We start from the raw sequence: 23,211 nt of genomic DNA on the forward strand, positions 1-23,211 counted from the left end.
ATTCTTTTGCAGTACGACTTCTTTTATTGTTCAATTAACATTGTTCCAAAAATTAGAGAAATAACTGAAATATAATTCTGGTAGAAGAGTATTAAGGTAAAGAGATGAACTTGTGACATGCTACAAAGTATTTTGAGATAATATACTTAGCACAGGAATGAATTCGAGGGAAGATTATTAAAATAGCAACATGATATGGAAATTGTTACAGTTGGTCTACTGTCAGTGTTGTCCTAGTCTGTGTCAAAATAATACTTTTTTTATAAGACAGTAACTTGAGACAGTTCTGAATAGGAAAATTTTGGAACCAACAGGCTATCTTACGTCTAGGAGAGGAGATGATGATTGACTTTGACAAAAGTTTTGTTTTTGACACTGTACCTTTTCATGCAGCATTTTCCTGAGAGGAGATTTGTTATTTTGATTATTCCTCAAACACTGGGATTAAACATGTCCGAATGAGTTTATTCCTGCTCTGGTATTGCTTGAATATTCAGGAATTAACAAAGTATTCTGAAACTTTTTTTTATCACTTTTTCGTGAAATCAAAGAGGTTGTATTTTGTTACTGATCAGAGCTTCAGCAGTGGAGAAAGCTCTAAGCTTAGGTTAAATCCTTGGACTGAATGAATGTGATGGTTTGATTTTGTTGTAGCTTTCTTTTGAGATGTGAACAGAACAACGTTTTAGTTGCCTTAAAGGGAGAGGGACAGGATGCGTGCCAGGCAGCCTAGTTGAATTTTAACTACTGCTTAAAGAACCTCAATAAATCATAGCAATAGGCAGGCAAGGAATTTATATGGACCTGAGTGACATTGGTGTGGCATTTGGTTGTGCCAAAGTTCTTTCACTATTAGCTTCCATATGGTGAAAGTCATGATGCATTAAAGCAAGTTAAAAACTTGGTGTTTGCTTGCCTTGCCTTGCAGGCTTATTAAGAATGAATAGTTTGTTTTCGTCTGTTAATGGCTTCTCTTACCTTTCTGGAGCTTTCATCTTTTGGGCTAGAGGTTCTTGTGCTTGGATTCTTATTGAAATTGAAATTGTATAAAAAATAGCTCAATGCTACTAAGATTGAGAAATAATATTTAGAAAGCAAAACCTGTTATCAAGAAAACAGAAATAGCAAATAGCGCTTGATATATTTTTTATATTAATTTTTTGTTGAAGACATTTTCCTGTTGACTTAGTAAAAATGAGGTAGAGAAATAGCCCTACTGAAGACTAAATGCTTTAGAGCATGGTGGAAGTCTTAAATATTAAAACACCTTAAAAATCCTTTGCTCACTACATGCAGGACTTTCATGACTAATGGTAAGGTAAGAAGCTTGTGCATGCGTAATAAATGTTGAACAAGATGAAAAATTCATGAAAGCGAGTGGTTAAGTGGCATTTTTCAACTTCATGCAAGCTACAGCTTTCAAGCAGTTGTTAGAGCAGGAGCTGCCCAGGATCAGTAAGTTTTATTTTTCCAGAATCGTGGCTCGTGTGAAATATGTTTACACCTCAAACAAGCCTTGTCTTTGCAACAGCACATTTTGATGTCCGTAGACTTAGGAAGTTCTTTGCACTGTGTTGTTAGAATACTGAACAGTGTGTTCCGCTGCAATCTGTCTCCAGCGTGCACACTATATATCTTTTTATTGATTGTATCAGCACAGATTTTCATTATTGCAGTCACATTTTCACATTTCAGGTCTGATTGAATGTTTAACTGCACTACTTGAATAGGAAAAATACTGTTGACAGAAGAGTGCTTGGTTCCCAGTTTTAGCCTTAATCTTAACCGTCTTTGATACCAGCCCAGATGTCAGTTGCATCTATCCCTGTTCTGACAGACCTCTACGTTTTGCATTAAAATTGTTACAAATACCTGCATGTCAGAAATAGACATTAACACTATCAATTTTTGTGCAAATCTGGAAGATTTCCTTCATGTTCCTAAACCACTTCCTTTTAGAAGGATCAGTGTGGATGTAGCAAATACTAGGAAAAGAGGCACAGTAGGGACGCTGGTCTGCAAAAGTTTTAACATTTTTCTTGTTGCTTGACCAGGGAAAGAATATATTGTATGAACAGCTGAGCTACTATAATCCAGAAATTTCTTACTATGTATTCAGTAGAAAAATTCTTGCACAATAGTTTTTATATACTGGTATTTTACAGTTAGATTTCCACTTATATTTTGGAGTGGAGAGAATAGAAGCAGTAAGTTTACTATCAGAAGGACATACTGAATCAGGTCTGTGACCCTAGTGAGTTAGGAAACTTTGATTCAATCTCAGGACATGCTGTCTAGTACTGATCAGCCAGAGACTCGCTGTGACCACTTGGGTGCAGACTGGCTGATAATTACTTTAAGAACACTGTGCTTTTTGTACAAGACATCTATACTGCGAAAAATAACAAAATGCCACAACTAACTTGTTATCTGAATACCAGAAACTGGTTGTTCTCACCAAAAAATACCAGCTACCAGACAGCGTGTAACTCTCTAGCTCTCTGTGTATAATTTTTGCAGTTATCATAATTGGGGATGAAAAAAGTCTTATCTGTCTTTCAGCCTCTGGTAAACTTACCAATATTACAGAATGTTTGCACCAGATGAGGCAGAAGTTAAACTCATCTTTTGTTTCTAAATACTGATTTGTTTGCTAAATACCTTGCTGAAAACAGCTTGCAATGAGAAGTTTAAAATTTGCTAGGCTATTTCTTTGACTTGAGCTGTAAGTTTGTTCTTGTGGAGACAGTGGGATGAGCCTCTCTGAACTTGAGCAAAATTGTTAATATAGTGGGGTTTCATGAAATGCTGCTGTTTTGTAGAAATCACTAAACTGTTTCATTAGGGGCATCCTTTTTGTGGAAAGACTTGCTTGTTGATCACTAATAGTTTAATGTGAGTTAAGAACAGGAGATAAGTGGCATTAAAATAGTGAAAGCATACAACAAATAGTGTTCCTCAGCTAATTCTTGAAAAAGCTGGAGGTTAACACAGTATATACATATGTATATTACGCGTACATCTGCAAGTAGTCTACTACTGCTTCGTATAGTACTGCATACTCATGCTGAATGAAGAGTTGTGTCAGAAGATCTTAGAAGGCTTGCTGTAGCAAAGGAGCACAGATACTGAAATAAAGAAGTTGCATGTCAGTTGACAATAGGACATTGATTGAGCCTGCTGTTGAGAGGATAACAATAAGGCACCTGATTTGGTACCTACATTTTACAAAAACTTTCTTAGTTACTTTCCTAACAGTACATGATGATTTTTTTTAACAACTTGCTTTCCACGTAAATGTACATCACATAATCTGCTGTTTTTTCTAGATACAAGTGACAGCTGCAGCTTCTGGCGAAGTCAGTTTGAAAGCTGCAGTTTTCAGTTTTGTGCAGGATGCTGAGAAACTTTTTATTTTTAAGTAAACCTAATGCACTTCTTGCCACGCGAGATGACACTAGCTTGCGTTGGTTCTCCTCTGTTCTTACCAAATTTACTTCAGAATATTGATCCTTCTGGTCAAGAACTAGATGAAATGGCACTGAAGTATTACATAGTAGGCTTCTTGCCATCTGCCACTAGTGCTCAGATTGGCAGTGGAAAAATGAAAGTGTAAAGTGCAACTCCAGTGACCAGTTCTGATTCTTAGTCTGTGTCTTGACTACTGAATTAGGCATGCCTGGAAACCGTCCTAGAGACACTTGGGGCCAGCTGGCATGAAGTGGCCTGTTTGTGCTGGTGTACACTCACCCACGACAGCAGCTGCTGCATGCAAACTATCTACTTGAAGGGATCTCAAAGCTTTTTGCTGTTGAATAGTGCCCAGAAATTGGCTGGGAGACTCCTAGTTGATGGGGGCCAAAAGAATGCCTAGGAAGAGGTTTAAAAAAAAAAAAAAAGCTCCAAGTACTATCACTTGGTGATGGAGAGGACACTTCCTAGCGTTGCTGTGCTTTTTTTCTTGTACTTTTCTATCTAGCTGGGAGACTAGAGGAGTAGAGGGACACTGTCTCTTACATGAAAGCAGTGGTAGCTCTTCGAGCAGCGCTGCTTTCTGTAGTCCAGCTGATTGCTAGCTGGTATCTGTGGAGGAGTGCAGGAGAAGCAGGTGGGGCGAAGGAGGAATACTAAGAAGCTTTCAAGTGTCCTGCTGGTTTACAAGAATTGCATGATTTTGCTGAAAGGTACTGTTAATGTTTTTTAAAAAACAGACAAAAGCAACGAACTGTCAAATATACTAATTTGAATATTTTTGCTTAGAAAAGCTTCATATGGTGATTATAGCGTATAATACAGGGAAGAGTTATAGTAATATAACAAAGGACTGGCTTACCTAATGCTGGTGATGTACAGGAAGAAAACCAAAGATTTGGCAGAATCTCCCAAGCTAGAAGTAATTTATGAGGATAGTGTTTCATTTTAGTATACGGTTGGTTTTGGCTTTCATTGTTCTCATGTGAAATGCTGTATTTTACTAAACATTTTTGTCAACTATAAACCCTTCCTGAGCTTTCTACATACTGTTCTCAATTCATCCTAATATTTTGTAGTTTTATTTTATATGTACAATTGTTTTTATTTTTGCAGAGGATGACAAATAGCAGCAGCTCCCCTAGCCTTCTCAATGACAGTGCCAAGCAGTACGCAGGCCATGGTAAGCACTTTTAAAGTAATACATACAAAAGTACACTTGGAAATTTAGGAGATTCCCTTTGGTAAAATTGAGACTGAAGGTAGGTTTTCTCCTCTGATCTGATTTAAGATGCAGGAGAACTTCTTGTCCACTATAGGGTATTATATGATTACTTTTTGTAGTCCAAAGCTGAAGTGCTACAGAAATCAAAATTTTCAGCCTTCTTTTTGCTGCAGCGGGGAAAAACTAAAACAACAACAGCAACAAGAAAACATACTGCTGCTACAAAAAAATGCAATCTATTGGTCTTGTCGTTTCACATGAGATGCTAGTTTGGATATCCTCCATAAAGCACTGATAGCTTAAGTGCTTTTGTTGCTCCATGGTGATGTCCTTTTTTATTGTGTTTTTCAAGGAGGCTGCTGTGTGGAATGAATATACAGGTTTTTAATCTTGAATCCAAGGGTATACAATTCTTGTGAAATATATCACATAACTGACATATCTTAATAGATCCCAAGTTTTGTCCTTTAAGCAGTACTTCAACTCTTACAATATTTTTCTTATTATTGGGAACATGTTTTTTCAACCAAACAGTGTCTCTATAGTGCAGGCCTGCATATTCACTAGATGACTGTGAAGGGTATATTGAACATGTATAATGTGCTTTTCAGAATTCCTTTCCAAATTATAACAGGCACTGCAGATTATTTCAGCTGTAGCTGTCAAGCCAGCTTCTTTCAAGAAGAGCACTATTCCCTTATGGCATTTAAAATGTTGCTGTGCTGAAAATTGCTGTATTAATAATGTTCTAGAACTTCATTTGCATGTCTGAAACTATAGCTAGGCTACTTACAGTTATATTTTTTTGGTAAAGCATGGTAGTATATAGTTCTAGAAAATTAATTTGAAAGCCAAGTTTGTTTTTGTTTTTCTTCCTCCTAGTTCATTTCCAGTAGGTTTTGTGCTTTTGTCCCACTGCACAATTAGCTATTCAAGGCAGTTGAGTTCTACAGTTTTAAATGCAGTCAGTTTGACTGTGTGACAAGCCAAATAGTGATGGTGATGCATGCGAAGGAGAGAAACCAGACTGACTTTTAGAAACCACTTTAAATTCTGTTGTGTCTCTGGTCCTGCTAATTTTTTCCCCTCCTAAGCTATGTCTCACTTGTAGAATTAGCTTATAAAGGAGTACTGATGAATGCTAAAGAGTGTTTCATTAAAACATAAATTAATGCTACCTGTAAACAATAAATTCGATAATTATATAAATTCAGTTTGGACTTTCCTGTTTAAGTTGCATCTGTGATTGTTCAATTTTTGGTGCTTCAATTTTGGAGGGGATACACAGGGAGAAAGAAAATCAATAAAAAGCTACTAGTAGAGTATGGACTTCTGCTACATTTAGATCAGATTTAAATTTGTGTGTGACATAACATCTGCATCATTATTTGTAATGCTATGTTGTGCTGAAGATGACTAAGTTCAGGTAAGTGGAGATGAAGGCATTAAAATCTTAGTGGACTTTAAATAGTGTCAACAGCAATTAAATGTAATGCATTTATGCTAATGAGCACTATTTCATTTATGCTGTTGCATGGAATCTAATAAATGCTGTAGTTTTCAACAGTGTTGCTAAACATAGTTTTGCCTGAGGGATTTTTTTCCATTCAAACAAATAAAAAATTGTAGGCTTTTTTTGTATATATGTAGGTGTATAACATGTTTTACATTCTTTTTACAGATCCACTAACTTCACCAAATTCATCCTTGTTTAATGACTTTGCTGCCCTCACCGTGTCTCAAAGGAGAAAGGTAGGTAACAGCTAAATTTTAAGTGGTGTAATCGTGCATGAGTTGACAGGGAAGAAGATCTGGAACAACTTGAAATGCTAGGTGAAATAAGGATGATTCTTCTAGTGTTACTAGGTTTATTTTACTAATTCACTGCCAATATAAATGAGATCCCTTTCATTTGTGTTGCACCAGATCAGACTGTTGCTATTAAGAAATATTCCAAGCATTTGTAAATTGAAGATGATAAGAATGCTTTGGATATGAAAATTCAGACATGGTCCATTGCATTTAAAAACAAATTATTTTTATTGCACTGAGGCTTGCAGGTGGTTGGATTATCTTGTACCTTCATGGTAATAAGTTCTGAATACAAGAAGAATCATTCCTCCCATTTATTTGTCCATGCTGTCAAAATAATTCTTTGTTTGAAATGCCTTCAGTTTGAAAGATACTGTAATAATATTATGGGGAAGATAAGGTGTGGTATTTTTCCCATTTAATCTTTATTGACAAGTCTTCTGCTGAAAGCTAAAGAGCATCTTTGAACACCTTTGACCTGCGCCAACTCAGGCTGTACTGTTTCCTAATAACCCATTTAAAAGCACAGTGGCTGGAATAAGAGACAAAAGTTTGGTTTACCCCAGAATTACTTCTTATTTTTCCAAACTGTCTCTTATTAAAAAAGACATTATCTTGTCCCAGCCAGTTATCAGATTTTGCTTTCAGTGATGACTTTCATGTTTTGCTTCTTATTTGCCACATGATTCTGAACTTTCCTGTAGACAATAATACCTTTTTTTTGAAAGCATGCTGTATCAGTATGCTTGTGACTTTTCATAGAGCTTTATTTGCGTGTTGGCAATTAAGCTCTGTATCATTCCTGCAGGTGAAGATTGAGCATGAAGATAATTACCATAGTTGGTCCATCAGACTATTTTTCTTGAACTAAAATGAAGCTGTAGAATGATAACTTCCCAGTATTATGCATCCAAACTAGATGGAATCTCTCAATTGCCTTTTTCCTTAATGCCAGCTGTATTGTACTGGAAGTTTGATGTAAACAACTATGTGTTTACCCAGTTAATGAGGACAGTAAGAAAGAAAATTGTATTCTATTTATATGTGTATGCATATTAAACCATATGCTCAAAAGAAAATGACATACAAAAGCATACTAAAACACTGCTTCTAATACTGACTGTTAATTCAAAGTTAATGAAACAGTACAAAATGGAAGCAAACCAGATAATGTTTGAATATAAAGCTCAAGAAACTTAAAGCTCAATTAGTAATGAAAAGTCTGTTCTGACTTGGTCTCTTTTTTTCCCCAAGAAAGAATCAGCAATTAAACCACTTACTGCAAAAATAGTATCAAGAGAGGCATTTATCTGTGAAACTGATTTACTTATTTTTTTTCCCTCCATTAATATTTCAGACATAACTGGCATTAATTGAAAGGGGTGTCATTATGCTTTTCCTATTAAACTTTTATTGTTTATTATGGCTTCCATTTTGTGATCTATATTTGTGTAAAAGATTGTTAAATAATACTAGTAAGGGGGAGGTTTTCATCTAATATGATTGGAACTGTCTTAAAATCTAGGCGTCAAGGCTCCCTCTATAGTCAGTAGAGAGAGACAAGCAGTTTAAGTGAACACTTGGCTGACATTAAGAAAAGCAAGGTAGATGAGGCTAATGTCAATGAGTGGTGAAGTGGATAATACTTGATGTATAGAGCTACTAGAAATGAATCTGTAGCAGAAATGAATTTCTGTTGTGACTGTTTGACTTGACAGCCAGACAATACAATGCAAATAGTCTTGGATGTTGTTCCTTTACCATTTTTAGTATTTTTTTTGAGTACAGCATTCAAGTATAGTCATACATTTCCTTGAACTAAATGCTTGAGTGCTGAGTATTTTTAAAAAAATTCTGTGATTTGCACCCTACTCCAGTAACTGAGTTTTATTTAGAGGTCGAGCAACATGACTTAAATAGCCAGTGTTCAATACCTGCTGTAACACAAGCTAGATAACCTTCCAGAAGTGCACGTTTCTGTTCAATGACTCTAAAGGGAGCCTTGGTGGCTAGCTCAAATGTAGGTGTTTACAACATCTACTATTTGAAAAAACCTTTCAATTTTCTTGCTAAGAGCCCAGGGCTAAGGTTTTGTTTGTTCTGAACTAGCTGGCAAAACCAGCATTTCCTTCGTTTATCACTGACTTGGAGGACAGATATAATACAGTCTTGGTAAGTGAATAAAGAGTGATTGTTTTGCTTTACAAATTAGAAATGTGTTATTTTAAATATTTGGAATTAAGTTACTTGCAAGTATGTAAAAACTGGATGTTTGTATAAAACCATGAATAGTTTCTAAAAAAAAAAAAATAAAATTGTAATATGTAGATGTCTTAAGTTTATTAATATTGTCTCTGAATATTACTGATTGTGTTATTCTGGCAGCCCTTTAACAGCGGGCAAGCCATGTGAGCTTATATATTTGATAATAAAATATTAAAACTAAGACATGATCAGAATTCTTAATATCCTTGCTTTTTTAGTAGTGACTAGGCTACTGCTTATGATTATTTTCATGTTTTAAAACGTTGGTTACAGCTTTTAAAAACATTTGATCAATTTTACCTTTTGTTTGAAAAGTAAACGTAGTCCTTTAACCTCGAGAATGTTCATAAACCTTATTTTCTCTGTCTAGAAATTATTAAATTGCATTTCAATTTTAGATTCCAGGAAAGCTAAGATTACTATTTAAAGACATTTTATAGGATACTTAAAATGAAATCAAAGGAGCTAAGTATTTCTATAGATGGAGCCTTGGTGGAGGTTCTGTCAACTGTAAACCCTGCTGGATTTACTGTCCGGTTGTTGTAACTCTACATGCAGTAAGACAAGCAACCTTAAAGTGAATTTCCTATAAGAGATTTTCAGGTAAGTATTAATTTACAATGCACAAATAGGATTTGTGAAGCATGGAACAAAAGCTAGAGTTAGACTAACCCTCTTCCCTGAGAATAATGATGTCACTTTTTTTTGTTTTTCTTCAAATACATGTTACGCTTGCTAAAAATAGGGTAACATTCTGAATCTGAAGTTCTTGGGTGTTTTTTCCTAAATTGGCTTTGATCTTTATCTAGAAAAAGTTCCTCTGTAAACTTGGAAATAATCTGTCTGGAAAACACATTTGTTTGCATTCATTTTGGTGGTTCTGGTAAACAGTTCATAAAAATATGTGCAACATAACTGATGAGAATCTGATGCCAAGTGAATGACAGCTTAATGTATTAGAAAAACAAAGTGATGAAGCTTTTGTTTAAATTTGTTCTGAGACTGTTACCACCAATCTGGACTAAATGGTTCCACCACTATTCAATAGTCAGCCTTAAAGGACAGTGGAAAACATTGTTATTTTTTAAAGTTTTGTTTTATTTTTTTATACCTTCAATCCTCATGGAAACTGAACTCTTCTGAAAAGCTCCTGACACTGGTTTAATTTTTTAATGTTTCAGTCACACTTAGAGGAGGGTCGTTAAAGTGAGGATTGCTGTTAGTCCTCAGGTTGCAAAGACTGAACAGATTTGCTGTAGTGAACAGAACTTCAGTATAGCTTTAAAGCTGTTTTATGTGTTTTACAAAATTCTCTTTAGAACTCCTTCCACTGATTTTAGGTGACTAAAAGCCAGGACAACATACTCTAATTAGAATGGAAATTATGACAGATTATTTGGACTGAACTTCACCGAGAACAGGATTCTGCTATCTTGATGTTTTCTGTAGAGAGATATTGCAAGTGGGAGTGGACAGCAGCCTTCTTTAATTCATATACTTTGATCAGCAGTACTAAATGTGCAGACAACATTATTTTGAAACAAAAGATTGCCAGTAAGCCCAGTTCAAAAAACTGCAGGCTTTTTTAATGAGGACAAGGAGAGTTTTCCTCTTAAAAGAAAACAATAAAGCTAACTCTAGGTTCTATAGAAAACAAGTTATTAAGATCTAAACCATTTCCAGCCTTTTTTTCAGTGTCCTGTCCTCCATCTAGTTTTGTTACCTGTTGGGAAGCTGTATTTTTTCTCCAGCTCTGTCTTGACACCTCTGGTACATCATCGTTATAGTTTTCAGTGGTGTTCATTGAAGAGCCTTGCATGCTGTTTGGTCTTGATGTATTTACCTTTAATGAAAAATGTTCCATGGTCCCTGGAATACCACCTCAAAAGCATGCAGCATGTTCTGAGTAGCTGAGAGGTCATTGCCAAACATCACCTCACATCACTGTGTTTTAAACTGCAAAATTTTGGCTGCACACACTTTATAATGCACCTGGGGGGCTAAACTTAACTTTCAAAACCTGAAACTTTCCTCCTGGGGTTATACATCTCTATTGCAATAATAAAACATCACAGTTGGTAAGCGATGCCAAAAAATTGTTGAAGGAAAAAGGAAAAAAACGGATTATGCTTCTAAAGAAAACTAGGAAATATTTGCAGGTAGTATGAAGTCTACCTCTGTCTAAAATGTGTTTTAAGGATATGATGATTGACCTAGTGTACAATTTTCTTTGGAATTGTTCTTTTGTTGTATACTGTCGCTATCTTAGTAAATACTACCTAGTATGGTATGTGTATGACATGAGTGATTTTTTTACTCTCATTGAGTTTTGTGTATGGATTAGTGATTATTATGTTAGAAATCACGTAATTAAAGCACCTTCTTTTAGAAATGTTGAACACTTTTATATTGATGAGTCATTATATTTTTGTTGCTTCCCCTATTTGTGTATTTGAAGGAAAAGAGCAGAATAAGATGGATTCACAGCATAGCACTTACCATAGAACTGCATAAAAAAAGATCTGGTTTTGTGTCTAAACAGGTCAGATGTATTGTATGAACTACAGACATCTAAAACTTCAAAAGCTACCCTCACTCCCCATTTTTAAGTCTTTTTTTTTTTTTTTTTGTTAGCCACCTAGACCTCTGTCAGGTAACTTGAATGTGCAAGATGTTTTTGATTATATTTACAAGCTTTTTTTGACTCTTTCCATGGTAATATTTAAGTAGTCTTCAAGTAAGTTATTTGCAATACATTAATTGAAGGATTTCTTAAACTTGTGTTCACAGTAATTGAAAATTCTATGCAAATACTTAAAACAGCTAGAAAAGTACACCAGTTTTGAGAAATCATATTCTGAACAGAGTAGAAGTTTCATCAAAATCTTTAGTCCTTTTCCCTATACTTTTGGTTCTTAACTGTATCTTGGGATGGTGGTCCTCTGATAAGTCTTCACTACATAGGCTTTTTCCATCACTATAGCAGATAGCTCTGCTTTTCTGCTAGCTTGTTTCAATTTAGCAGGTGATAGTAATTTCTTAGCAAAGAACTTTGTCAGTGACTGTGGTACGTTTCAGTTCTTTGTGATTCATACACAGACCTAGCTTGGCTGCAAAATTTGAGTCAAGACTTCGATATGTCAACTTAACTCCATCTAAATGTTTTAGGATTTTCACGTCGTCAACTTCCATGCTCCTGAAATACTTTTTTGTATTCACACCTGAGAAGTTTTCCTTAGCTGTAAGATGTAATGCCTGATCTGTTGGAGCTTTCACTCAAATTTGGCTGAACCAAGATTTTTGTTGCAATGATTACATATGTTACGGGGTGAAAGCTATTTCCATGCCACATGGACATTTTAGCTTTCTTTGAATATAAAATATATTCATATATATATATATATATATATATATAAAATATTCAAAGAATAATCAAAAATATTCAGAAGAATATTTCTTGCTGTCTCTACATGATACTTTTCAACTAGAGAAAATTTTATTCCCAGAGAAAACCAAGGTTTTATGAACAATAAAAAGAGGAAAAAAAGGTGCATGGGATTTCAATGTATAACATTATAAACAGTAAAATTATTAAGTATATAAATATTGTAAATGTTAGTATACTTTCCTTTTTTTCTTAACACTTTTTTTTTTTTAAACTTTTAGACCGAAAGTTAGGCTACTATTCCATTTTCTGTGGATTTTCAAAGTCAAACAGGTTCCAAAGGTTCTAACATTCAGAAGCTGAGATAAATGAGTGTTGGCTGCCTGTGTACCAAAGAGAGGTTGCAATGAAATAGGAAGTGGAGAGAGTACTTTGGTTAGCCAAATCCTAAACCGTGTAAGGGGTTTGTAGCAATGTTAGCTGCAAGGCTTAAAAAGTAATGACAAGACAGCTGCCTTTTTTCATACTAACAGTTTGCAAATCTACAAGGGTATTCCTAGCGACCCCACCTAGTGTTAAGGTAGGTGTTAAGGTAATACTTGATGAATCCATTTGTTCAGTTGTACTTTTAATTAAGAATGCTACTCAGCTGATTGTGCCTGTATATAGATTTTGGCCCTGACTTGTTCTTTCCCCCTATACCCATGTTGAAGTTCATAATGATAGCTGGTTGTTTCCCTGTCTTACTCTAGCTGATCTGCTATGGCTGTTGGGTGAAACTTCCACTGATGATAGCTGCTTGAAACAAGGAAGGAAGGAGGAGAGTTCTGATCTAACAGGAGTCATTTGCAAGCTCTGCCAGGGGAGTTCTTGGCTTGTAGTCAGCTTTTAGTTTTTAAGAAAGAAAATAAAAATGTTGGCTCAGTAGAGTAGCACAGTAGCTGAGCATTTAATCTTTTTCTAATGGTCTACTTGATACTAACTTCTGTTTAAAAAGCGAAACAAAACTGAAATACTACAAGGCAAGTCAACATTTGAGACTAAAAGCACATTTCTTAATTTTGTAGCAGTGCAAGGAAAATAAAACATGGTATACCCAGTTTTTCCTGTCTGACGATATAATGCTAGTATATGTTTGTACATGATACAGTCAACTCACTGTACAAGAGATGAGTCCTAGGTAATGCTACTGTGGTATCTCTTTTTTTTTCTTTTGCTGTGGTAATTTAAGGTAATGCTGCTTAAGTTAGCCTGTGATAGAGAACCATGAAGTATTTGCTTCAGTATACGCACGTAGACAGCCTTAGATGATTATTAGGGCTCAGGTTATTCACAGTATTTTTAAAATACTATGGCCTGCTCATCTGTTTGTATGCTGAACTTTGTTGTGCATGTTTTGGTATAGAAATTGTCTTCAAAATCTAAATACTCAAAGCCCATCAGAGGATAAGTACGTTTTGAGGAGCAGAAATATAATTTGGGGCATGTGTGATCCCAAATAATCCAACTACGGATCTTCAGTGGAACAAAATTTTTGAAGTCTGTCTTGGTTTTCTGCCTTATCCAGACTTAAATATTACATGGAGGTTATTAGACAGGAGGAGTCTTTATGGTTTGAATCTTCATAAACTTTTTTTTAGATTTTATTTTTTCCTCTCTAGGATAGCCTTATAACATTGGTGTGTCCAGCCCCTGAACTGGAAAGATGGAGTGGGGCATTGCCTAATGTATGTTAGTTGCATTTTCTTCTCCATGAAACAGGAGAAACTAGGGGTGAGGCATAACCTTGTTACAGCAGATAGTAGGAAGAAAATAGACTTGCTAAACATGTTCCCAAGCTTCCTTTTGAATGAATGGGAGGCAAGTAATTAAGCTGACTTGAGAAAAATTTTCTAGCGTGGGCTAATTAAGTTACTCATCTGTAGTAGTATTCCGATATGAAGATGCTACTCAGGTCCTCATTGTTTTTAGAGTGGATTTCTTGTTTAAGTGTAATGTTTCTGAGACTTTGGGGGTTGATCTTTCCTAATATATAACACCTTCCCTCTAATCATGCCAACCAATAGCTTCCTACCATTAATTGCTGGCAGCAGCTTGGTTTCACAGGGCAAGGGTTATAATTACTAGCTATGGTTGAAAATGCTTACCCTTCTCACCCTGGGGAGCCAAGCTGTTGCTAGCAATTAAACGTAGTTAGCTGTTCCCTGCTTCATGTAAACATTTGCAACCAGTAATTACTATTGCTTCTTACTTCTTTGCCCTGGAGGAACTCAACTGTTCCAGTAATGCCTTGTAGTAATTTGGCTTTGTATTTTTTTTCCTCTTAAACTATAATAATTAATATGAAATCTAACCTTTATTTTTAATTTTAAAATTGGTATTTTTGACCTTTCACAACTCATTTGGAACATGTAACCATCTTGGGAGTTGCAATGTAGTTTGGAAATGCTTGCTTAGGGATTATGAAGTATGTAAATGCTTTAGCCACTTCCCTAAAAATAAAATAAAAATCAGTGTGCTGAATTATCCCTTCATCTATATGGTTGAGCAGGGTTTTTGTACCTTACAGAAAAACATTACGGAAAGCAAACATACGGTTGCTTTTGTAACCATCTAAAAGAGTTGACCCATGCCAAGAAATTGAGTTTGTCTAGATGATCATGTCTCCTTTTCTTAGGTAGGCACCTCAGTTCAGAAATGATCAGTAGATGCTGAGTTCTTGCTCTTTTTCCAAGGTGCGCTCTTCTGTCTCTGCTTTATTTGCTGCTCTGTGTAGGAGGCAGGAATGTAGACAACTTGATTGTCTTTTTCAAACTGCTCAGTCTATTTGTTCTTTCCTTTCTATAGAATTTCTCCTCCTGGCAGATACTTTGTTTTCTAGTCTCATGTAAACTCTAATTGGATTTCTGATTCAGATGCAATTTTGCTCATTGAAAATCAGTGTAATTTAGAATGGTTTAAATGCAAATAGACTTTTTTCCCCAAAATGTTAATGTTGTATTGTTTTACCAATGGAATGCTGGGCTTGTAATCTGCTGGTGTTTTGTAATATGTAATAAAAGTGAAATTTTAATTTTGTCTTTCCCACTCACCCTTTGGCTTTTTAGTTTGACTTCTTTATTTTCAGTAAGACTGTGAACTACTGGTTTAAGAGCTTATATTTGCTCAAAGTTGATTTATGGCATAGAATTAACCTTTGTTTCTGCCAGCCCCCTAACGTGGTCCCTCAAAGCCTAAAATAGTTTTGTTCTGCTGCCTGGAACCTGAATCACATTGAAAAGGAAATAGTCTCCCTCCACAAAAGCTCAGCTCTTCTTTTGTTTTGGCTCTCCTTCTTCAAATATTTATATATCACCTTTTGTTATGAAGTATTCAAAACCTCTTTATGAATCAAAACATGACTGAAAGCTGGATTGTAGTCCCGTAGCCTGAGGCAGATAGTGCCCTGCACCTGGAAGAACATCAAGAGTTGAGGAAGATGCCAAGCGAGCTGCAGTAGATATCTTCATGATGCTATTATTTCCCATAACCAAGCTAAGAAAATAGCATACTATATTCAAACCTTGCCCTTAACTTCTGTGTTATTTATATATTTGGTTTCTCAGACCTTACAGCTTTGCCATTTATGATAGTAGTAGTTTAAGATGGGAAGCTGTCCAACAGTAGAGTGGTTCTTCCCATAAACAACCTGTATTTAGCTCTACTGGGATCAGCTTGAGCTATGGAAGGACTTTGTACCTGTCCACCACAGTTCATGAAATTTGTAATTGTAACTGAAATTCAATCTTACTGATTGTTATGAAAGTTGGTTAACTTGATCTTTATGCAGTTTCTTGCCTTTGTAGTTCATATTCAGTGTTGGGCTTCTTGTTCTTTTATAAGCAAATGAGCTACTGGTGATCTGTCTCAATGTTAACTTTTTCCAAAACTTTCAGCCTAAAAGATTTCAGGGAATGAGATCAGGGAATTTGTTTAAGCTATGACTTTGCAGCTGGTTTATTATAGTCTCAACATGTATTTTACCATTTCTTTGTGTATGGGTGGGAAGTCTTTAATTATATTGTCACCTTGTTTATTGAGGAACCACTTTTAAAATGCATATCAAGGTACATCTTGCTAAGATTTCTTACCAGAAGAAGTAGGTAACTGACTACAGGTAAGTTAAACTTCGATTAATAAAAAGTGGTCTTATGTCCAGACAGTGCTAATTTACACTTGCACATCAAAAACACAGCAAAAGAAAAACACACAAGCCCCTAGTTTTTGCTGTAATTGGTATAAAAAAAGATCTTGGTCTAAATGAACCTGCATGCTGAAATATTTCTTGTGGTTGTGTTTACTATCTGAGAAAGTACATGTACATGTTGGTTTGAAAGCGTAGAGCAATTTGGAGAACTTCTGAACCTCACCTGTGTGAAAGTCTTTAACATTTTTTTCCAGTGTCTTTTTTAATTTAATGTTCATATCATGCTTTTTAAACAGTTTTATTTGTAGAGATCATTAGCAATGTAGTAGAAATTTAACTCCTATTGAGGCTTAAACATCTCCTGCATGTTTACTACTTAAAGCATGTTTTATTTTCTTAAGATTGTTTGTTTCCTATGCATTTATCATGGTAATTTGTTTGCCTTCACCTAAGACAGTACCTGAAGTTACTCTTTTGAATATTAACTTGAGCAGAAATGTTTTTGTTATTGAGTTCTATAATTGGCTACTCAGCTTTACCTTTTATTAATTAATAAATAAACAAACTGTTAATCTTCAGGAGATGAGTCTTGGGAAATCTGAACTTAAAAAGAAGCATATGAAAGTCAATGTTGGTTACTTCTTCAGTAAAAATCTTAAGGGAAGTATTAGAGTTCAGTATTATGATGTGGTTGAAGGTATCTGTTAGAGAAATATGGATTTTTTAAAACTAATTTTTACTAAATTCCTGAAAATGTGTACTCATATTGCAGTGGCTGACTTGTGATGGAAAAGTTTGCTTACAAATAATTAGCAGTCCCTGAAGTTTTTTTTGAAAAACGTTGTTTATTGCAACTAAATAAAAATGATTGAAAGGAAACAGTCTCAGATAAATTTTACTTGCAAATTGTTTCCTATTCCACCAATCCAGAAATGAAATCAGTGTGACGCCTGTTGTAGTGTAGCTTTAGATGAGGGTTGTTAGGAGTGGCCTGGTTTCTCTCCTTCTTTTTCGTAGCCCAGGAAGTATCGACTGGGGATGCTGGATGAGAGGATAGTTCCGGTGGGATCAAAAGCAAGAAAATCAAAGAACCCTATCGGCTGTCTGGCTGACAGGTGTAAAACAGGAGAACCCATCAATATGGTTTGGTGGAACAGAGTCACAGAAAACAATTTACAGGTAAAATTATTTTTTTACTAGTCAAATTTTCAGTACTTTGGATGCTTGATTTTAAATTCTGGAGAATGTTAGAAGGGGTTACTCCAAATATGCTTTCAGATAGGATAAAATATTTTGCAAAACAGGCATAGTGGCCCCCTGAGGAGAATGACTCAGATGTTTTATTCTCTTTTCCCACCCCTGTGTCATATACTCTGATTGTTATATTCTGTGGAGGAGAAGCAAAAAGAATCAAGTGTGTTTTAAAAGCAAGCAAACATGGTCTCATATTTTAATTTTCATGTGAGCAAAGTGTTTACTGTGAAACTTAATAAGCTTTGTTAAAATGATTGACAAAATGCAAAAAAAAAAAAATTTCTGCAGTGTGGAATGTAACCACTATGAACAGAAAGTATAAGTTCTTAAGTTTCATGTTGGGATAGCTTACATTTCTCAACTTGTGCTGGAAACCTTTGTGTTACGTTCTTTATTCCTGACTTTCTCTTCAAGAGCTGGACTTGAGCATATCTGATTCTGAAGTAGCAGGCTCTCCTTAGCATGATAATGGAGGGTGATTCTTGTCTGGGAAGAATCTGCTCAATGTCAGGGTTTAGAAAGGGTTTAGATGAAAATTATTGTAGTTGTCATAACTACAACACTGCTGCTATTACTATTTTGCACTTAAGTGGTGCTTTTGATTCTTCAGAGAAAGAACTTAAGTTCTTCAAAGATTTTAGTCATTGCAAGGATTTTCTTCTTTGTGTTTAAGTGATAGAAATGGGTAAATCAACAATAGACTTGTTTACAGCTAGAGTCTGTGGCCCCTTGAATTTCTTTAGTGTCGCTAAACTTTCAATGTGACAGAAGGGCAAACATGAAGTGGATATTAGAACTCTGCAATACCAACACGAATTTTGCTTTACTTAATGTTTGGACAGCCTTGCATTGCTGAAATTCGAAGTCATGGGCAGCACATTGCATGCAAAGTGATAATATATTGCATAGGTGCCTGGGTATAAGTCTTGGTTCTTTTGCTGGTGGGGAAGTAGAGAAGCCACTAGCAGAAAAAGACGAAGCCTTAAGGAAACACCAGTAGACGGACCAGGCAAGGTTGCAGAAGAATGGTTGGAGCCAGTGAAGCACTGCTTTTCTCAAGTGAGAGAAGATTGAAAGATTGAATTAACCACATTTATCTAATGGGGAGTGCAAGCCCTAATTAGTAGGCAGCTGCTCTGAAAAGAGAGAAAGAGAGAAATCAGTCTTCAAATTTCAAGTGGGCTTCTAAGGAGCAGGAAGAGCCCCATTTTTTTCTCCATTGTTTTCTCTTGCTGTTCTGTGTAATGTCAAGGGTTGTCATTGATCTACTCTGCACAACAATAAAGTGGAACTGCTTAGTGTTTTGTTTTGTTTTGTTTTGTTTTTTTTGTTTCTGGAGGCTGGAGAACCAGTAGTCAGAGATTTGGAGCTTCTGGCCAGGAACAATTGTCTTCAGTATCCATGTCTTAAAAAGCTCAAGGTCCCTAAGCTTTCTTTGGTTAGTGGCATTGGTGCAATTCCAAGCTCCTTTATTGTGCCAGTCGCTACTACATAAATGAATTAACCTATGTACAACATACAATTTTGTATTATAAAGTGCAATTACATGGTTTACCGTGAAGGTATGGGACTTGAACAAGTACGTATATGCATATCTGGTAGATATAAGAGGAGAAGGAAGTTCCAGGCATAGGAAATAGAGAAGAAAAGGAAGGGACAGCACAGTAATAGTGAAATTTGGCAAGAGTGAATGGAAAAGGGTATGAAAACAGGCTATACATGAGGTTCAGGGTATATAAAGCTCTATCTACGTAGATAAGAGACTGAATTTTGTCTTGATGTTACTCTGATCCTTTTAAGTCTTTGTATTCATGTGAACAGTTTTGAAGTCACTGCTGAAACAAAGCTCAAGAACTTTAAAAAATGTAAATGGTAATTGTAAAAGCACAAAAAATGGCTGTGGCTATTGGAGAAGTTTGGTACATGAAACTACACTTAAAAAAAAAAAAAGGTAGTTTCATACTGAGATTTCAGATTCACTTTGTTTTTTTCTTCTTCTGGACATGAACCCACAGATAGCATAGGTCTCCAGTATATTTAAAGAAAGGCTGTTTTTGCAGGTGTGAATATAAGTGGTGCAAACTAAATCCAGGCTGATGATGAGTGCTAAGCAATGATAAGTAAAAAGGTTAAATTGTGATGAAGGCACATCTGCTTGAGGGCATCTTTTTCTCATTTGTTTGAAGATGAGAAGCAGACATATCTCAGAATTGCTGAAAGCTTCTAATGCTGTGCAGATGTTGAAGCTCTTGTGCCTATTTGAACGTCCACTCTTCCAAATGTGCAATTTAGGGTGTGGGAAGACCCTATTTCATGGCATGCTGTTAAATGCTGTTTTGAAAGGTGTAGAGATTTTTGTCAGAAAAATGGCTGTTCTACAAAACAAGGTAGTTTGCAAGGTGCATTGTAAAAAGTTAAAGCTGTTTCTCATGCATGGCTACGGATTTATAATCCAGACCTATTTATTTTAGTCATGTAAGCATGACCCAGTCTTTAAAACTGGGGTCCACACAGTGGATGCACAGCATTCTGGGTTGTGCCATAAAAAGCAAAAGCACAAAGCCAAATTTATTCTTCAGTGGTATGTCCTGCCCTGCATTAGGAAATGTTCTGAGCTACTACCATGCCATGAGATACATATATGTATTATAATATCAAAGTATATATAAGGTAGTAGGATATGATATTTTTGTTATACAGATCAGTTTATAAGCACAATGAATAGCATTTTGTCTTCTTGAATTAAAAAAAAAAAATCTTAGAAATGATTTTTTTCAAATATTTGCCATCAAAAACATAAAGTTTATAGTTTTAACAATACTTTCAGGTATTTTGTTAACAAAACAAAAAAAAAAAAAGTGGAGCAAACATCGTTTGTCTGCACTTAAGCCAAAGCATTTTACTGAGTTTAAATGAATTTCTCTCTAACTTTTCTGAAAGAGCAATGTTGGATTATAGCTAGTCATGTTGGTGAGATTAAATTTTTTATAGGATCACAGAACAGTTTGGGTTGGCAAGGACCTTAAAGCCCACCCAGTTCCAACCCCCTGCCATGGGCAGGGACACCTCCCACCAGGTTGCCCAAAGCCCCATCCAGCCTGGCCTTGAACTGCTAGAGCTTATTGTGTGGGTAATGTAATGACTTGTGACAGTAACTACAATAAGGAAGCATGTTGCACAAATTCAGTAGTGGGAGGGAAAGAGATTTGTGTTGGAGTCCTTGGTAACCTCCAGTGTCTGATGGGCTGCTCTGACATCCCAGAATGTGTCCTTCTCTGATGTCACAGTCATCAAGGAATCCTTCTGGAGACGGAGGGATTGCCGCGATGCTCTCTATGTGAAGTGAAGCTCCTTCTATGGCATATCTATCCATTTGAAAAACAAAAAAAACAACAAAAAAACAAAAGCTCTTGCATGTTTTTGAATGAATAAAACATTCTGAAAGCTATGCCAAATAGTAGACTGGCAGAGAACTGCCCTGCTCGTAGCTTGGGTACAGTTTAGTGGTGGCTTTCTGTAACCATTACAGGACTATGCAATTCGGGATGTCAGAACAGATCAGCATGAATTTGGAGGTGAAGGACAACATAAAAAGAGGACAAAAAGGCTTGTTTCCAGTTTTTAGTATGGTAAGTACATTAGCACGTTCTTCTGAAATACAAATGAAATTTGCCTACTCTTTGCTTTAGGTAGCTGGCCTTTGGTAGTGTGTAACTGGAAATAACTGAGTAGTGTTACAGCCACAGAAATGGAGGCTGCGGCTCTGCCACTGCTGTACAGCTCTGTTGTGAGGCACTCAACTGGAAATGAGAGAGAAGGGCAGTTTCCAGTACTTGTGTGCTCCCTGCATGACCTTTAAAAGGCTGCGTAGTCTTTGTCTTGGTTTCCTCCTGCATTACAGGGTACCTCTGTACTTCAAGGCAATTTGCAGATTAATTTGTGAATTCATGCACTAGAGCCTTAGGAGTTTATCACTGAGGTAGGTATAGAAAAACTGCATTGAAATTAGTTGATGAAATGGGAATTGTCATCCTCTAGACTACAGAAAGCTGTTCATATATACAGCTGCAACATCCAGTGCAGGTGCATGCTGCTGTGCAGTTCCGTCAGCAATGGCACGCAGCTGAGATACCTCATCCTCTACCCTCAGCTTTCATTGCCATCTTTATTTTCATTTGCAATTTCCTTTAAGGAATCTTGCGTTTTTGTTCTGTAGTACTGACAGAAGGTGTATTTCTTTCCCCCACCACCATATTTCAGTTGTCTTAAGTGTTTAAAACATACTAGCCACTAGACAGATTAAACTCTGTGCTGAATGGTGATGGAAATGAATCATTTTATAGTCTTTCCCATCTTACTCCTCTTGTGGTTCCATCTTTACTAATTGCATCATGACTAAATTCAGACTTAATTTGGACTTTTTATGTGTTTTATAACATTTTGTGCTCTCTTGCATACCGAAGTATAGACCTCTTTTTTTTTTTTTTTTTTTATACGGGGTTGGATGGACTCTATTTTGTGGTCTCTTTTAAAGTTTCTTCACAAAGCTGACTAAAAGGATGTTCTTATCTTTTTGGAATAACACATTCATGAAAAATTTGAGAGCAGTGTACACTTTTAGTGAAATTTTCTTACAGAATCATTTTGGTAAGAATGCATGATGCAGGTATTAATTCAGATAATGCCTATGGAAGACATGCCCCTGCTTTAGTTTGACAATATTTTTTATACTTTTACTAGAGAAACAGGATGAGATTTAAACTGGCCAAGCTGAAAGAAAAAATGAATGCTGGCAACTTTAGTGGATATGAGTTGTTGGTTAGTTTATTTTGGTATTTTTTGGAAAAATTGAACATAGCTAACAGAGCCATGCTTGTTTCTGTTCTGTCTCATTTACAGAAACATTAATTGGAGTTTGTTTTGAAATCATTTTGTATGTGCCTCTCTATAGACACTTGAAACTGGAAGATATGGTCTTGTCGCATAGTGCAGACAGCACTAGCTGCTTTTTTTTGTTTGTTTGGGTTTTGGGAAGTACATTCACTTTTGTTTTTAATGTCACCTTATTACTAGATTCATTACATGATTTCTTTCTTGAATCTACTTTCTTTTAATTACTAACAGCATTTAAGCCTTCAATGCCTGTCTTCTCTTTTTTTTTTTTTTTTAACCAATCCTCCTGATTTACTCAGACTTAAACCTTTAAGCACAGTCTAGCATGAAGATCAGGAAATAAAGACTAATTAAGTTGAATCTGTCATAAAACCGGGCATGTAGGAAATTTAAGTATAATACAGAATGGAGAAAATGTTTTTCACTAATTAGATTCTTTTCATTATTGTTAAAATGTAAGAATTTTTCTGCTTACCCTCCATCTGGGAAGTTTAGTGAGGTTTTATCAAGAAAACTGTAAAGATAGCCTGTATCATTGAAAGCATACTCCCCGTTTAGAATGAGATCTTCAAGCTTATTGCTGATCCAAATGTAAAACTAACACTTGAACTCTTTATTGCCAGAGTGAAGGTAGGATGCTTTTCAGTACCAGGAACATAATTGTAGGGAATCACTGGCCATTAAGAATGTGGCTTCCTCTTTTTTTTGCATGTTTGCTCG

General features: G+C 35.8%; 1 protein-coding gene across 9 annotated transcripts in view; it reads left to right on the top strand.

Moving 5' to 3' along the window:
• Positions 1-23,211, top strand: part of PAN3 (poly(A) specific ribonuclease subunit PAN3) — an 82,356-nt gene that overhangs the window by 18,524 nt on the left and 40,621 nt on the right. For 6 of the 9 annotated variants that reach the window (XM_068672407.1, XM_068672416.1, XM_068672401.1 and 3 more), the window contains 4 exons: positions 4,588-4,654; positions 6,378-6,448; positions 8,618-8,680; positions 17,362-17,523. In XM_068672407.1, the coding sequence (XP_068528508.1) occupies positions 4,588-4,654; positions 6,378-6,448; positions 8,618-8,680; positions 17,362-17,523 (363 nt within the window). The remainder of the gene's footprint in view (positions 1-4,587; positions 4,655-6,377; positions 6,449-8,617; positions 8,681-17,361; positions 17,524-23,211) is intronic. The other 3 variants (XM_068672362.1, XM_068672384.1, XM_068672378.1) reach the window with 2 other exon arrangements.

The sequence above is a fragment of the Anas acuta genome, chromosome 1 (genome assembly GCF_963932015.1).
Source record: "Anas acuta chromosome 1, bAnaAcu1.1, whole genome shotgun sequence".
Lineage (NCBI taxonomy): Eukaryota > Metazoa > Chordata > Aves > Anseriformes > Anatidae > Anas > Anas acuta.